This window comes from Heloderma suspectum, chromosome 5, assembly GCF_057233095.1.
Source record: "Heloderma suspectum isolate Gila_16-S chromosome 5, 16-S_ref, whole genome shotgun sequence".
In the NCBI taxonomy this organism is placed as follows: domain Eukaryota; kingdom Metazoa; phylum Chordata; class Lepidosauria; order Squamata; family Helodermatidae; genus Heloderma; species Heloderma suspectum.
Window position 1 is genome coordinate 41,666,520 of NC_139462.1, and position 16,592 is coordinate 41,683,111.

The 16,592-nt window shown below is 40.9% G+C and overlaps 1 protein-coding gene across 9 annotated transcripts in view; it reads right to left on the minus strand.

Annotated features, from left to right (window-relative positions):
• Positions 1-7,139: 7,139 nt before the first annotated feature.
• The window catches only part of CAMK2D (calcium/calmodulin dependent protein kinase II delta), a 201,286-nt gene continuing 191,833 nt past the window's right edge, over positions 7,140-16,592 (minus strand). For 5 of the 9 annotated variants that reach the window (XM_084855888.1, XM_084855890.1, XM_084855885.1 and 2 more), the window contains 2 exons: positions 11,834-12,062; positions 7,140-9,126 (listed from right to left, as the gene is read on the minus strand). In XM_084855888.1, the coding sequence (XP_084712014.1) occupies positions 9,123-9,126; positions 11,834-12,062 (233 nt within the window). In that variant the 3' untranslated portion in view covers positions 7,140-9,122. Of the gene's footprint in view, positions 9,127-11,829; positions 12,063-16,592 lie in introns of those variants that run through there. The other 4 variants (XM_084855894.1, XM_084855892.1, XM_084855887.1 and 1 more) reach the window with 1 other exon arrangement.

Sequence of the window (16,592 nt, forward strand, 5' to 3'; positions counted from 1 at the left end):
AAAGGGAGCAATTTATTATTCGCTTTTTTGACACCAACAAAATCCAGAGGCAGGAGCCAGACTTGCTGCCAGCAGAGAGAAAAACAAATGTATTGCCATGGATTTATCTATATGCATTTATGGGTGCTGAGAACAGAAACAAAATAATGCCGTCATTACTGTTGACAAGAAAAACAGAGAAGCTGTGATAGATGATAGATGATCTTTTAATGTGTTTTCTTGTTGGAAAGATACTGATCACTCCCAGTTCAGGCAGCAGAGAGAAAAATCCAAAAAGCAAATTATCAGTATTGCATCCAACCAAGATTAGAGTTCAGTCTAAGATTAATGGTTCCGGAGAGGGTCTTTCCTGGGAAAAGTCCATTGTTTCCTTGGAAACTATCTGTGAGCAATAAAATCAGCACAGTCTGTTGAGCATAGAGGGATGAGATAAAGCAAGTTCAGCAGAACACCTCAACTTCTCAAAGCCATCTAAGAGATTCCTAATTACTTGCCTACATTCAGGATTTTAGGAAACTGCCTTATACTGTGTCAGGCAATAGGTTTATCAAGCCCAGTATTGTCGATACTAGCAGCGGCTCTCCAGGGTTTTAGACAGAAGTTTTTTCAGCCCTACCTGGAGAAGTCAGAGATTGAACCAGTGACCTTCTGCATGCTATCCATGTGCTCTGCCACTGAGCTATGGCTCTGCCTTCCCTTCCTACCACCTTAATCAGTGTTACCAAAGAGGATGAAAACTGGCTTTGATGGACAAATTAACACAATGAATACATGTGGCCAATGCTCTTGCCCAGTAGATTCTTTCGTAGAAGGATGGTACCTGCTCATTTCACATGTTAACGAAGACTCTTCAGCTAGACTTTTAATAAAAGCTGTGAATCATTTTGCACAGATGTACTTACCTTGTAAAGTTTTCTCTCACCAGCGTCCGGATAGGTGAAGCAATAGAGTCTCTACTGATGTTTAAATACGCTTACTCTGCTGCTCCATGACTGTATGGTTCTTTTGTTGCTGCTCTTTTTGCTTATAGAATGCGATTCCCACCCGCCTCATAAAAATAGTAGGTTTTTTGGGTTTGTTTTTAAATTATATATAAAATATGCAGGAAACAAAAAGTACACTGAAAGCAAAATAACTGTTAATGAAGCAAGTTATGGGCCATTGGTAAATGAGACACAGTACAGTAGGCAGTTTAGATAGTGAAAAAAAAACCCCAAGGGATAGCTATGACAATTTAAAATATGTGCATTTTTAAATTTTATTTTGGGGGCTGTGATGCTGATTTATCACGATATCTACAATTCTCAAGCACATAGGAAGGCATCTGGGTTGGTTCTGCGCATATTGACTTTAATCTGGTGCATAATCTTCTCAGCAATAAGAAAAAATCCCATATTTTGCCAAACCATTGAAGAATGGGGGCTAGATAGGAAGAATTCCACATTTTCTAGCCAACTCTAGCCAAGCTGCCATTTGTAATAAAATAATAAGGGGTTGACCGCGGTGGCTTAGTGGTTAAGATGCTGTAGACTGGAAGGTCGGCAGGACAGCAGTTCGAGACCCGAGTGCCGTGTGACGGAGTGAGCTCCCGTCTTCAGTCCCAGCTCCTGCCGACCTAGCAGTTCGAAAGCAAGAAATTGCAAGTAGATAAATAGGTACCGCTTCGGCGGGAAAGGTAACAGCATTCCGTGCACCTGGGTGTTCATGCTGGCCACATGACCACGGAAGCGTCTTCGGACCGCGCTGGCTCTTCGGCTTAGAAATGGAGATGAGCACCACACCCTAGAGTCGGACATGACTGGTTGGGGACACTGTTACCTTTTTTACTGATTGTCATTTGGGTGTCATTCCATTTATCACAATGTTGGTGGGTTTTTTTTAAAACAAACATACAAAACCTAAAATGAATTCTGTTCTTGTGTTCTCCTTGTGCACAACCTTCAGAAATATGTTGTTACTGGGGAAACTCTCAGCAGCCTCACAAAACGATGATTTCCTGAGCATTTTTACTGGGAGGCATGACAGTTGACCTGATTTTAAAAGCTGTATATATGGCTATGTCTCAAGAGATTTCATGATCTAATGACACACCTGTAGCGATCAAAGAGTGGTTGGCAAAATGTTAATGAGCAAGCATTGCTGTTGCCCAATAGCCTTTCAGTTTAGGTGGGAATCTTGCATAATGGGTAAAACAGCATTCATCTTTCAGCAGAATGGTCGCTTTGGCTGGGTAGGAAGCTGTGTGATGAAATCCAGAATGGTGCCGTTTTTGTTTTCGGCGCTAGTTTAAAATTGTCCTCTCAGGCATTCGGCAGCATATGAATTTTTCTAATCCTGGATTGTCTTTGGTTAATTTTTAAAAAAATGGTTTTTGGAGATATCTTGTCTGTGTGTGTCCTGTTTGTTTATAAGTTTTATGTAGATGGTTTTACACTTTGTATAATGTATTTTAATGGTTTTTAATCTCCTGTGAACTGCCCAGAGAGCTTCAGTGAAGGGGCGGTATAGAAATGTAATAATGAAATGAAATGAATGAAAATATGAACCAGTAGTGCTTTACAGCAATTTCTCAAACATGGTAGCTCCAAAAAGTACTGCTTCTAACTCATGGTAATAACTACACAGTATGTCTGTTTAAGAGATGGCAGACAAAAGACTAAGTCTTTTTCTAATATCTGGCACCCTTTTACTGACTTTAGGCCAGCTAGGTACAACTAGGCTATTGACTGATATAAAAGATTTTCCTTGTTATAATCAGATTAACAGAGGTATGTTGGAGTCTCCCTCCTGTAGACACTCCTACAACTTGGGAGGGTGACTTTGAGTTTCAATCCCTTCCCCCGCCCCCCACCACTATTCTTTCTGTGGTGGCTCCTTTCCGAGGTTGCAAAAGTGACATTGGACAACTTGGGGGAGGGAAAAATGGTGTGTGTGTTCTGGTAGGCAGGAAAGGGAGGAGAGAGGAAAGGCTGGGATCCAATGCATCCTATGGCCTCTCAAGCTGGCAGCATAATTGAAAATTGAAAAGGCTTCTGTGTCACTGTCAGCAGCAGTCTGGCAGGACATACAGTACTCAGAAGCTTCAGAGATCAGAGGCTTCTGTCTTGTGGGCTCCAATCCAGTAGGATTTTGCCCTAAGATGCTAAATTTGTCGTATTTTGTCTACACTGTAAAACTGTTCTTTTTAAAAAAACTTGGGTAATAAAATACTAGGTAGTTCTGAATATTTTGTGGGAATGTTAATGTTGATCCTTGTTTTTTATGTGTATAGTTTATAGTATGTATTATATTTTCATATATATATATATATATATATATATATATATATATATGAATGATGGCGCAGGTGCACGATTCAGTCTGGGGATCTGGCGGACCCCCTCCTGCCAGCACCCCTGAGCCCCACTCACCGAGCCCCTGCCCGTGCTAGGTGAATGGCCTGCGCTCAACCCAGCAGCCTCATCGAGCTTGGTGGTTGCCATTTTTTGAGAAATAAAATGGTGATTGCAAAAATGCACATATTTGCACACATGCAAAAATGCATATTTGCATGTGCACGAAAATGCACATTTCCAAAAATGCACATTTTCACACACACTAATGCGGGCCTTTGAAAAACTGCACATTTCACACATAAGAGTATGTGCATTTGCAAATATGTACATACAAAAACACTGGAAGTACAAGCTGGGATTTGAAGAGGCAGAGGAACTAGAGATCAAATCGCCAACTTTTGCTGGATCATGAAGAACGCAAGAGAATTCCAGAAAAATGTCTATTTCTGCTTCATTGACTACACTAAAGCCTTTGATTGCGTGGATCACAACAAACTGTGGCAAATTCTGAAAGAGATGGGGGTACCAGACCACCTTACCTGTCTCCTGAGAAACCTGTACGAGGGTCAAGAAGCAACAGTAAGAACCAGACATGGAACAACCGATTGGTTCAAAATGGGGAAAGGAGTACGACAAGGCTGCATATTGTCACCCTGCTTATTTAACTTATATGCAGAGTACATCATGAGAAACGCCGGGTTGGATGAATCAGAGGTCGGAATTAAGATTGCTGGGAGAATTATCAACAACCTCCGATATGCAGACGATACCACCCTAATGGCAGAAAGTGAAGAGGATCTAAAGAGCCTCATGTTGAGGATGAAAGAGGAGAGTGCAAAAGCTGGTTTGAAACTCAACATTAAAAAAACTAAGATCATGGCATCTGGCCCCATCACTTCCTGGTATATGGAAGGGGAAGAAATGGAAGCAGTGACAGATTTTATTTTCTTGGGCTCCAAGATCACCGCAGATGGTGACTGTAGCCATGAAATTAAAAGACGCTTGCTCCTTGGGAGGAAAGCTATGGCAAACCTAGACAGCATAGTAAGAAGCAGAGACATCACCTTGCCGACAAACGTCCGTCTAATCAAAGCTATGGTTTTCCCAGGAGTAACGTATGGCTGGGAGGGCTGGACTATAAGGAAGGCTGAGTGCTGAAGAATTGATGCTTTCGAACTGTGGTGCTGGAGAAGACTCTTACGAGTCCCCTGGACTGCAAGGAGGTCAAATCAGTCCATCCTAAAGGAAATCAACCCTGAGTGCTCATTGGAAGGACAGATCCTGAAGCTGAAGCTGAAATATTTTGGCCACCTAATGTGAAGAGAAAACTCTCTGGAAAAGACCCTGATGCTGAGAAAGACTGAAGGTAAAAGGAGAAGGGGATGGCAGAGGATGAGATGGCTAGATAGCATCACTGATGCAATGAATATGGACTTGAGTAAGCTCCGGGAGAGAGCGCAGGACAGGAAGGCCTGGTGTGCTATGGTCCATGGGGTCATGAAGAGTCGGACACGACTGAACAACAACATACAAAAACATGCACATCTTTGCAATGGCCATTTCATTTTTTAAAAAATGGTGACCGCCAAGTTCAATGAGGCCACTGAGGTGAGAGCGGGCTGCCCACTGAGCATGGAAGGGGCCTGAGTGTGGTCCAGGGACCAGCAAGCAGGGTAAGGGCTGGGCGTCCAGAGAACCCAGACAGGGGTGAGTTCGCACATCCCTTCGTATATAATGATATATATATATATATATATATATATATATATACACACATATATATATATATATATATATACACACATACACACACACACACACTCTCTCTCTCTCTCTATATATATATATGAATTTCATTCATACATACATACATATATATGCACAAAATGTATTCTTATACCATTAGATATGGTAAGTTTAAAAAAAGCACAAAAAGGCTGTGTGATTTGACTGTGAACAGATCTAATGGATCCTCCTAAAGGAACCCCTGGAATAACAAGTAAGTGACCACCAGATGGCAGCATACTGAAAATTTTAGTCAGCCAAGCAAAGAGCAGCATTGATACTAGCTATCTCAAAACGAAAAAATGTTTTTCAACAACATATAGGATATTGATTTTTTTTTCTAATTAACAGAACTGATTTCATATAATACTATTTTTCAGGCAAGATGTAGGAATTCCATGGGATCAGTTCTTCTGAAAGACTGAACACAGGTAAATCCACTGGACATTTTCATTCTCTTTTCTGTCTCACCTCTCCTGGAAAACATGACATTTTAAAAAGATGAACCTTTAAATTCCAATACTTGGAAGGTGGAGACAAGGAATTCTACCATGCTAGCTGGGAATGATGGGAGTTGCAGTCCAACACACCTGGAGGGCACCAGGTTGGGGAAGGCTGGTATAGACAAATGTGGTAATTGGCTTTAATGGGTAAACTAGTGAGTAATTCATGCCTATAATATGTGAGATGAGTTGGATTCTCTTTATGAATGATTGGTATTCATTCATCCTCATTTGTAAACAATGAGCCACTGGTTGAATGTTTTCCTGAGGGACATATGTTTTTCTGGTTATACATGGTTATGGAGTACGTAACATATCCATTATAGTGATATAGTGACTGTATCTTTCCTATCATGCTTCAGTTTCCATGTTATCCTTTTCGTTTTCTAAAAAAATGTATAAAAATGTTTTCAATAAAAACAGTAAAAGACAAAAGGAAAAGGATGGTCAGCCTTACCTGGATTGACTATCTCTCCATTGTGCTTCAATACAGTTCCAGGTGATAAACTCTTCCCTCCAGCTACCAATTGTAATTGTTGAGGCTACCAGAAAAAGGAAGCAGAAGCCCCTCTACTGTGCATAGTTTCAGCACCATGCTCTGCTTCGGAGAGCAGAAAGTCGAGACAATCAAAACCATACCTAAAAGGGAGTGCTGCACAAATTCCAGAATCTTCCCATCATTAGAATGAAATTTCACAGACGGAGGCATTAGGCCATCCAAGGAGGGAAATGGAGCCAGGGTCGGGGAAGGCATAAAGGTTGGGAACAACTTTGGTGGATAGGCAAGGCAAAATGGATCCAAGGTAGATGGGTAAAAGGAAGATCACTGGCAGCCTGGAGGAAGCATTCCAAGTGGATTGTACTGTAAATCGTTTGGAAGCATAATGTTCCTGCTAGGTATATGAAGCTAATTATTTTTTTGTACATTGCCTTGGGAGAGCTTTGCTTTGAAAGTGGCATATAAGTACTTTAAATAAAGAAATTCACCCATGATGTCCTTGTAATAGATGGACTAACCTGAAACATCCACGTTGTCATAACTTTTTTCCTTCCCCATCCGACTTCCTCAACACTGTGTCACACTTTCATGTGACCAAGGAACATAATCCAGAATTGGGCTAAGCATAGAGCAGCAAGTTTCATTCTTAACAGTTGGGGCTGTCAGGGGCAGGCAGCAGTTTTCTCCCAAGCCCAGAGCGGTCCCATAATGCTTCTGCTTACTTTCTCCCATATGAGTGAATGGTTGCCATTTGTTTCTCTGGGCCAAAGTAATGCGCCAAATCTGGGGGCAACACTGCAGTCAGGACAAAGTCTGCCTTCCACCTCCAACAATGGGTGGCCCAAGCCCTTGTCAACAGGGTTCCCATCCTAAGATACAGGCGTCCCCCCATATATTTGCAACCTGTTGTAATAATGGGCATTTTGCTAGTATATGATGAGCAGCAATAGAAGTGATGTGAGTGTTGCTAAGTTAAAGATCATGCCATATTCTTAAATTGAAACACTGAATGCCAAATGTCAGCAGAAATCACAAATTTATTAATTCTTAAATATATCCGTCAGTTCTTTACCATTATGGCAAGAAATATATATATATACACACTGTGTCCCATGGTAAACTGCAATGTTTTGAAATGACAACAGATTAGGTGTATAATTCAGCTGGAGTGCAGAGAACTAACTCACATGATATTTCTCACATCTCAGTGTGGAAGACAAACTTGACCTAGAATAATATGGCAACACCACATGCTACGGTAAAAAGTGTAAAAGAAAAATAAAACAAAATCCTACACCTAATTTTGTTAAATGCAAATACACCTATACCACCTAAAGCTGCTTTGCAAAAGAAGACATAATTATTTTTTTTTAAAGCATGAGGTCATTGCCTTTTTACAGATCCCATTGGCAGGTTAATTACCTCAAGACATTTACTGTAGATCCTTGCTATAAATATTGCCGTGGGTTGAAAGTAAATATTAATCATCACCAGAGAAGCTTAAATTTCTTTAACATATGTTTACTAGGAACAACATCAAGGTGTAAAGAATAAGATCCACTTTTGATTAGTAATCAATACAGAAAGGTGAAAGTTATACAAATTGGGACTTTTCCTCTTTCTCTGCTTTAAAAATTTAATGATGCTGCAAGTTGTAAATTTTATTTACTAAAAAGAACATTGATCAAAGTATCATGCGCTATACAGTGTTACAGAGAACTGATAGCCTCACTGTTAACCAAAGACAGAATAAAAAAAAACCCTTAAAAAGCAAAGGAAAATCCTTTTTTAATTTTTTTTATTTTTAAAGGAGAGGAGGAATGAGCTTGCAGGATATAATTTCACATCTACACAATGGAAGCAATCAAACAGCAACTGTTCTAAATTGATGCTGAATATATTCCTGCTCATTTCACAGGGATATGTGCAGCAACAGAGGTTAATAAAGATGCAATAATTGCTTTATTCCACACTGTTCAAGGCTCTTGATAAACCATGAGAAATGGATAAAATTATTATGGTAAAAGCATGGTAGTATTATTAGGAAACATATGTTTTCCTGGTAGTTTCTTAAGGTAATAAACTGCTACAAAGAAAATGTAGACAAGTAAACTTCTGTTACTAAGCTTTTAAGGCCTAACTGTCCTACATTACCACACATTGGAACTAGAGCATCAGTTGAAAAAATCCTCTACAACTTGCTTTAATAAATGTACTGTACATCCATAAAATGATAAAAACATTTTATTTTACCCTTTGACCACCTAAATCTGTCTCAAATCTTTTCATTGCTTGGCTCATGACAAATTAGAAAGACTACTTCAAAATATCTTTTTCCCCCTGTAGTTAGAACAACAAAGCTAAAGAAATGATTAAAAAAACCCATAGTCTTGCTGACTAGACAAGAACAGTGACAGATAATCCTAGTGAGGTCAACTCAGCAAATTATGCCATTTTTTTTCCAGTTTATACACAGTGACTCATAGCAGAGATGACTCCTCATGACCCCAAGGTTACAGAAATGCTAAGTCTAAGTCAGTATTTCTGCCCATAAACTGCTGTTAGTAGAAATTTCATTATTTCTACTATGACCAAAACAATATTCAATTGTCTTTAAAAGCATATGAGCTAGAAAGCAAAACTGAAAATTAAAATAAGGTTATATATTTTTAACGTTCCATTTCTGTATGTTGCAAATGCAGTGTTTTTCATAATTTGGCATGAGACGTATACTCTGCATATACCCTGGCATTTCAATTACCACCCCCCTCCTGTCTTGTACTTCCATTTTCAATTTGCATGGAACATCCCCTTCACTGAAGTGTAAACAAAAGGTACCAATGGAATATACAACAAAATGATGCATCATAAATGTATCACATGTAGAAACTTCACAGCTTCATGCATTCAAAGAACATGCATGAAGAGGGCAAAGGGATGGCCAAGATGGTAGCCATCCAAGTGCAGAGTGCAGAGAACACAACGTGGCATCACTGACAATTAGCTAGAAGGACAAAGAGAAAAAGGGGGTGGGGGAAAGAAATGAACATTAATTGTAGCTATTATCTTTTTGTGCTAATTCCGAAGTATTTTTCAAATAAACTAACATCTTATACAGTTTATAACCCCCCCCAAATCAAGTTGTATATATATATTTTCATATTCAAACCAAGATAACTTAATTTTTGAATTAAGTATAAAAGGATGCATAGTATACATGAGCATTTCTGAGCAGTCAGATACATTGTTTGTGTTGCAGAGACTTATTGAATAATAGCTTAGGATGGATCCAGAAAACCGGTGATGTGGTGAAGCAAGTTGCCGTCTGTTAATTTGGTGTGTGTTTTTTGGCATAGTGACTGTTTATATCCACACCCCAACATGATAGAGACTAATGGCAAGATCACAACTCACCAATCCTTGGTTGTGATGGCGCACATGCACGCGCGCGCATCCCCCCCCCCGCCCTATGCACATTAATTCAAAGCACTGTGCCCAAACATGCGGAGAGTGATTGGGCCCTGTACAACCATAGTTTAGCAAGCTAGGAGTGAGCAAGCTAGGCTCATGTGCTCCCGCATCTCCTTGCCTCCTCCCTTCACATGCCAGTTTTGGTGCACCTGTCTTTGTTGGCTTAAACTACTTTCCTGTTACAGAGGACCCCATGGTTTAATGTCAGTTTGCTAACCAGGATTTTAAGCCATGTTCCTGGTTAGTAAACTGACTTTCACAAAAAGAAGGGAGATGAGCAGTGAGAAGGGAGCAGGGTGTGCATGGGGGCCAATGCTCATTCCCAGCTTCTTATGGTTTAGTGAGTCAGGTATGACAAATCCGAACTGGGCCATTTGGTCTTCCATTCTTATATGGAGGCTTCTAAAAGTCTCTTCCCTGGAATCAGATTCCACAAAATCTCAAGAATGTGAGTGGATCCAAGAGCAGGTTGGATTAGGTTGTAAGGTTGCTTCTCCTTACTCTAGTAAACACATCTTCATAGGTGAGGGGCAGACCTGTGTCCAAAGTAGTCTGGCCAGATTCAATGTGGCAATTCAATATATATTTAATACTTATGCAGAAGGGAAGATTCCAGAAGTGTAGCTTCTCTAAGACATAGGTGTCCTGCGCTGTAGTAAACTTGTCAAACTTAGAACATCTTTGAGAATTCTGTAATATTAAAACGATGGCTCCTGCTTTGGTTTTATATGACTGAAAAGTGTGTACAATAAGTAATTGTCTCTCTGAAAGCACCATGGCAGTATGATGCTCCTGTCAGTCTGTCTCAATTGTGAACTTACTGCAAATGCATCTATTCTGCAGTGCAGATGGCAGTGGTCAGGTAACAACTGTGTGTTTCAGGTGTTCATCAGACTTCATCTGATGTTATTCTGACTTCCAATAATGTGCTCATGCATACATACGCTAAATACAATGCATACGTAAATCTTCTGAATATAATCACAGTCTACAGAGCAACCACGCCTATAGTTTTCTGACCTGCACAGGGACCAACTAATCTGTGTAATCTGTGTATACTGGCCGGAATTTCTCAGGTTCCACTTTGAACTCCAAGATCAGATATAAAACCCCAAGAGCAGATATAAAACTGATCCTGAGCTGAACCTCCAGGCCTCATCGCCTTTGGATCCTGATGCCCCAAGTTCCTTCCCTGTTCCTGGGAAGCTTTGGCACTAATCGTGTGAAGGTTGGGTCTGAAGGGCTAGACAGTTAATCATTCATTTAAATAGACAGAAGCTGTGGAACAGATGGGCCCTACAGATTTTGATTCATCCTGTTGACTCAACAGAGAAAGAATTTGTGGCCACTTCCCCAGCCAAATTATTTAATACTAGCAATGTTTATTTACAACAGCCCAGTAGGCTCAGTTCTGCTCTTGAATCTGTATGTATTCTTCTCTTCAAATTCCAAGAAATCAGTTGCCATGTTTTCAAAAGCTGATTTAATACATACTGAGAAAAATATGAACTGGAAGTAGTAGTAATAGGCTTTTTTGCTTTGTTACGTCAAGTAATGCACACATTCACTTTACTCCCTTTGAGATAAACAACCTATTTTATGCAAAACTGTATCAACATTATGAGGCAGTATCCTATTTGGCACGGGGGCTAACGTGAATTACATTGTGCTGGCATAAGCTACCTCTAGCGCAGTGCCAATAGTATTTCCTGCCGCAACAGGTTTCCCCCCAAACCCATCATGACAGGAAATGCTATTGGCATTGCGCCAGAGGTAGCTTATGCCAGCACAGTGTCATTTACTTTAGCGCTAGCATAAGCTACCTCTGGTGTAACGGAACAGCTACAAATAGCCCCATGGTTATTTCTAGCTGTTCCTTTTTTCTTAACGGTTATATTCTTCTCTGTTCATTTGAATATGTTGCAAGCTGCTTTGGGCAAAATTCTTGTGGAAAAAACAAGATAAATACAAATACAAGATAAATACAAATAAACAGATGATGATGATGACAGAATGTGGGACTCAAGAAGAAAGGCCTGTATTCAAATCTCCGTTCAGATATTATTAATGCAATTTCTATTAGAATGGGTAAAGAAGAATGTGTCGTGAGCGAAACAGAACAGCTACAAGAGACAGATAGGAAGAATTCATGGAATGAAGAGCTAGAAAGAAGTAGGCAGTAAAGAAAATTCAGGATGGATGGACAGGCAAGAACACAAAGATACGAATCCATTACTCACTTGATAGGTACTGTTGGTGATCCTGAACGGTGAAAGTGAACATTCTGCCACTTTCCATCACGGCGGTGCCAGACTCGTGTCTCTTCTGACTGCATAGTCTTTGGCATTCCGCTTCCATCCATGTACTGAGTCAGACGTATATATGCAATGCAAGCAGCATCATCACCCACAAGGTGGACATGAGGATTCAGGATAATGGTGTGGACTGGCTTGTTGCTCTTAGACAAAGCTAAGGAGAGAAATGCCACACTGCGTAAAACTCAATGCACAAAACTCATGCAGTCCAGAGAAATGTGGGTATGCTTTGTAGTCCTATTTAAACAAATGGACCTTGGTGTGGTTAAAGATGAGTTGAATTTATTTATTTTATAACCCGCCTTTCCACCAAGGAAATGGATTGCAAACATACATAACTTCCTTTGGACTGTGTTCACATCATATTATGTTATAGCACATTTGTGTAGGGGCAAGAGATCTTAATTAAAAAGTGATGCAGGAATTCAAAAATCTCACCAAATTCGTCAAATTGGCAATCAACACCTTATCTGTGGTCTGACCATGGAGACATCTTAAACGTGTAAAGCAAGAAGTATGCTTTGTCAAATACTGGCATTTATATAGCACTTCAGAGTGTCCAAAGTGCTCAATAATCTTTGCAACAACCCTGAAACATCTTGGTTAGCAACTAGCTTTGTAATCTGATTGAGCAGTTACACTACCATAACCCGTTAAAGGACTCAAGGCCAAATTAACTATGTTAAACGTTAAGTGCTTGAATACATTTTAACATGTCTGGTTTTTTGTTGAAATAGCTGCAGTGTAGATGGTGATCAAGATTACTGGTGTAGGTTCAAAACACACTGGGATTTTAAGATGCCTGTTTTTTGGTCAATGCAACTGTTGCCATTTTTTCTAGGTTGTTGGCATAATAATAATAATACCAACATTTGAAATGTGGGGAGTGGTGGGAGAGAAGGGGGCAATAAGGTTAAAATATAGGAGCTTGCAGCTTGCCTTAACTTCACCAATCCAACCTTGGGTAAAAACCTTTTCCCATTACACACAATGGGTTGTCTCAGATATGGGAGCATCTTTTTTGCAAGAACTGCAAAGCATTATTATTCTAAAGTTGTTCTTTTAAATGATTATACTGTAATTTATAGTTTAGTGAATTCCTATCTAAAGAAGAACACTCTGTTATCACCACCAGTCTGCTTCTCATATATGATTCAGGAATGTGTGCCTTCCTCTGGCAGTGAACCTTCAAAAGAGGATCTACATACCTCAGCGTAGTAAAAACAACCAGTCCTTCTGAGACACTGTTGTGTTTCTACTACTTTAACAACAGAACAGTCTTGTGTGGTAAGCTGCAGCTAAGGAGGCAGTGAGTTTCACTGAAGAAATGTGGCTGTGAGTTGTTTCAAAACAGATTTCAGAAAAAGCCATGGGCATTTTTCTAGGAGTTATTGTCTAAGAAAATAAGCGTCCCCCTCCCCCCTGTGTTTGCTAGCAGACAGGTAAATGAAAAAATTGAAACACACTGGCAAAACAGATTTAACGGCATCATATGAAAATATAAAAAGGTAAAGATGTCCCCAACCAGTCGTGTCCAACTCTAGGGTGTGGTGCTCATCTCCATTTCTAAGCCGAAGAGCCAGCGTTGTCCGAAGACGCTTCCGTGGTCACGTGGCCGGCATGACTGAACACCGAGGTGCACGGAACGCTGTTACCTTTCCCGCCAAAGCGGTACCTATTTATCTACTTGCAATTTCTTGCTTTCAAACTGCTAGGTTGGCAGAAGCTGGGACTGAAGACGGGAGCTCACTCCATCACGCAGCACTTGGGTCTCGAACTGCTGTCCTGCTGACCTTCCAGTCTGCAGTTCAGCGTCTTAACCACTAAGCCACCGCGGCCTTATGAAAATATACAAATATACATTTGCATCAATCCATGGTGCTTTAAAACAGCCCCCCGCCCCACTGTTGCCACCCACATGCTCATGTCTATATGTGCCATATTCAGGTGTGTGCCTGCTCATATGTAGGGCTAAATTAGGTAGGGGGATGTGAGCGCACCCATGAGCCCTGCCCCTAGTGCCCCTCCCCGGCTTTTAGTTAGACCTTCATGGTCTGAAGAGGGGGTCTGTAAGTGCATTCAGCTGAACACACAGAGTTCCCATGGCTGCAAACCCTGACAAGTCCTCCTTACCAGTTTAGCCCTACACACGAGCAGGCACATGCCTGAATAGGGCTAAGGAACATCTCACATTCCAGTTAACAGGGACAATAATATTTACATTATTTTTTTAAACCAACACAATATTTATTACGACTATTACCCCATATTAATTTAGCATAATGGCCTCTGGGAGTGTACAGTTACATTGGTGTGCCAGCTTCACAGTTAATTTGGAGAGGGTTTATGGATAAATGCTGTGTACATGACTATATTTTGTTATGTTTAAAAACTGTGTGTGACCTCCATGTGGCTATAATGTAACTCAGTAGACTACAGGTCTAGCTTTGTTACTGGGTATGAAGTCTTAAACAGTTGTGGTAGGCTTGGTTATGGTGGCTTATGAAGGGAGGCTTTAGGGTGTTTAAAATGTATAGGGGTTACCTTTGCTTCCATCAGTTAGGTGGGTCAGCAAAGATGATTGGCAGTTAGAAGTTCGATACGGAACATAATTGGCCAGGAGTTTTTAAAAGGTCAGGGAAAAGTCTGTTAGGGCACAATCCTATGCATGCTTAGATGGAAAAAAAAAAGTCCTACAACTCCCAGCATTCACCAGCCAACATGGCTGGCTGGGGAATACTGCGAATTGTAAGACTTTTTCCGTCTAAACTTGCATAGGATTTTGCCCTTAGAGATAGAGGCAGTTGGGGAATGAATAATGCATTACTGGTGATTCGCTGAAGGGAGCAGTGCTCAGAGCTGGGAAAAGAGAAGACCAGTTTGAAAGGGACGGAGGGGGACTTGGAATCCAAAGCTGGTGGCTGTGCAGAGCAAGAGGGTAGGCTGTGAGGTGGTGGTGATATTTCAGGCAGGCAGCAGAGTCCAGAACCAGGGGGATTCAGTTAGAGGTCTGACCAGAGGGGACTTCAGCAAGGGATCCCTGATACTATATCATTATCCCAAGAGCCAGAGGCAACAGGAGAGGCTGAAGGCTGAGGAAGACCAAGGTTGTTATCAAGGTTGTGAGAGACTGTCTGGGATAGAGTTTAGGGAAATTAGATGGGGGGGGGGCGCTATTGAGAGCTTATTAGCAGGGAAGACTCTCTTATTAGGTATAGCAACCAAGGATATTTAATTTAAGTATGTTTAAACATTCCAGTTATATAATTTGAACAACAGTCTATTCCCTTACGTACAAAATATCCCTTTAATAAACAACCTGTTTAATAGTTCATGATAATAGCCTCTAGTATTGGTCACTTCATACCTAAGCCTCTTATACCAAGCTACTAGGAGGTTTTAAAATATTTTAAGATAACTGGTGGCAGCGGAAAAGGGTCAACCTTGACTTATAGTGGCAGGGTGTTCCTTAGGCCCTGTAAAAGAAACTTCTGTAAAAAGAAACCAAAGAGGTGAGGTCACTTTCCCCACAGGTGGTGGATGTTAGCAGTGGGAAACCTGAGTGAAGGTGAGGCTCTTTCCCACAGGTGGTGGCAGCGCTGGAAGCAAAAGCTCCCGTATGGTGTGGTAGTGCTAGGATAAAGTTCTCCACAGGGTCACTAAAGGCATGAAGTGTTTTTATGAAGCTCCCTGCCTTGTGCAAGTCACCATCTCTCTAGCCTACTTCACAGAGTTGTTGAGAGGACAAAATAGTATTATCCCACGTCTACCACCTTGAGTTCTATGTAGGAGAGGCATGATACAAATGCTACAGATATATATATATGAATCAATTATTTGATATTCTAATGTACTGTAGCAGCAGCATTTTAGTTTCCTATTGCGGTGGGGAACACTTGGCTATTTGCTTCATTTTTTTATAGACAGAGAGAAGGAGAGAGACCTTTTCAGATGTAATAATGTGGTGTAACAAACACACATAGGCAGAGAGGCAGCACTGCAATGGAAAGTTCCCAATGCACAGAGAAACATCTACACACATAGGGTAATTTCAGACATTAAAACGAATGAGTGTAGGTCAGGGCCAGAGCCTACAGTTGTGATGCCACCCTCCTCTGCTTCCTCATTTTCATTTCACCACATTGTAACATCCAGAAAAGGATATATAGATGCTCCTGAGAAATAATCACATGTAATCTGAAACACTGTATACCTCCACCCTCCCTGAATGGCACCACTGCTACACAGGAACCCCCATTATACAATCTGGACAGGAGGGACCATAGTCCATGCAGAAGGTACCCAGGTTCATTTCCTGGCATCTCCAGTTAAAAGAATCAGGTAACCAGTGCTGTGAAGAGAGAGAGCATCTAGCTAAAGGGTGACTAATAAATGTTAGAAATAACTAAAATGAATAGAAATAAATACCTGAGGCCCTGAACAGCTGCTGCCAGTAAGAACAGACAATACCGGGTGAGACAGACAAATAGCATGACTAGGTATAAAAGCAGCTTCCTATGTTCCTAGAGACAAGCCATTCTCAAACAGCAGCTTCCCTTGCCACATTAGTTAAGGGCTGCAACACTGTTACAGCCAATAGGTGGCAGGATGTGCGTGAGCATGCATGCCCCACCCACAAGCATCCCCATGTGCCCAGCTACCTCAGACACTTTTATGTGTTGAA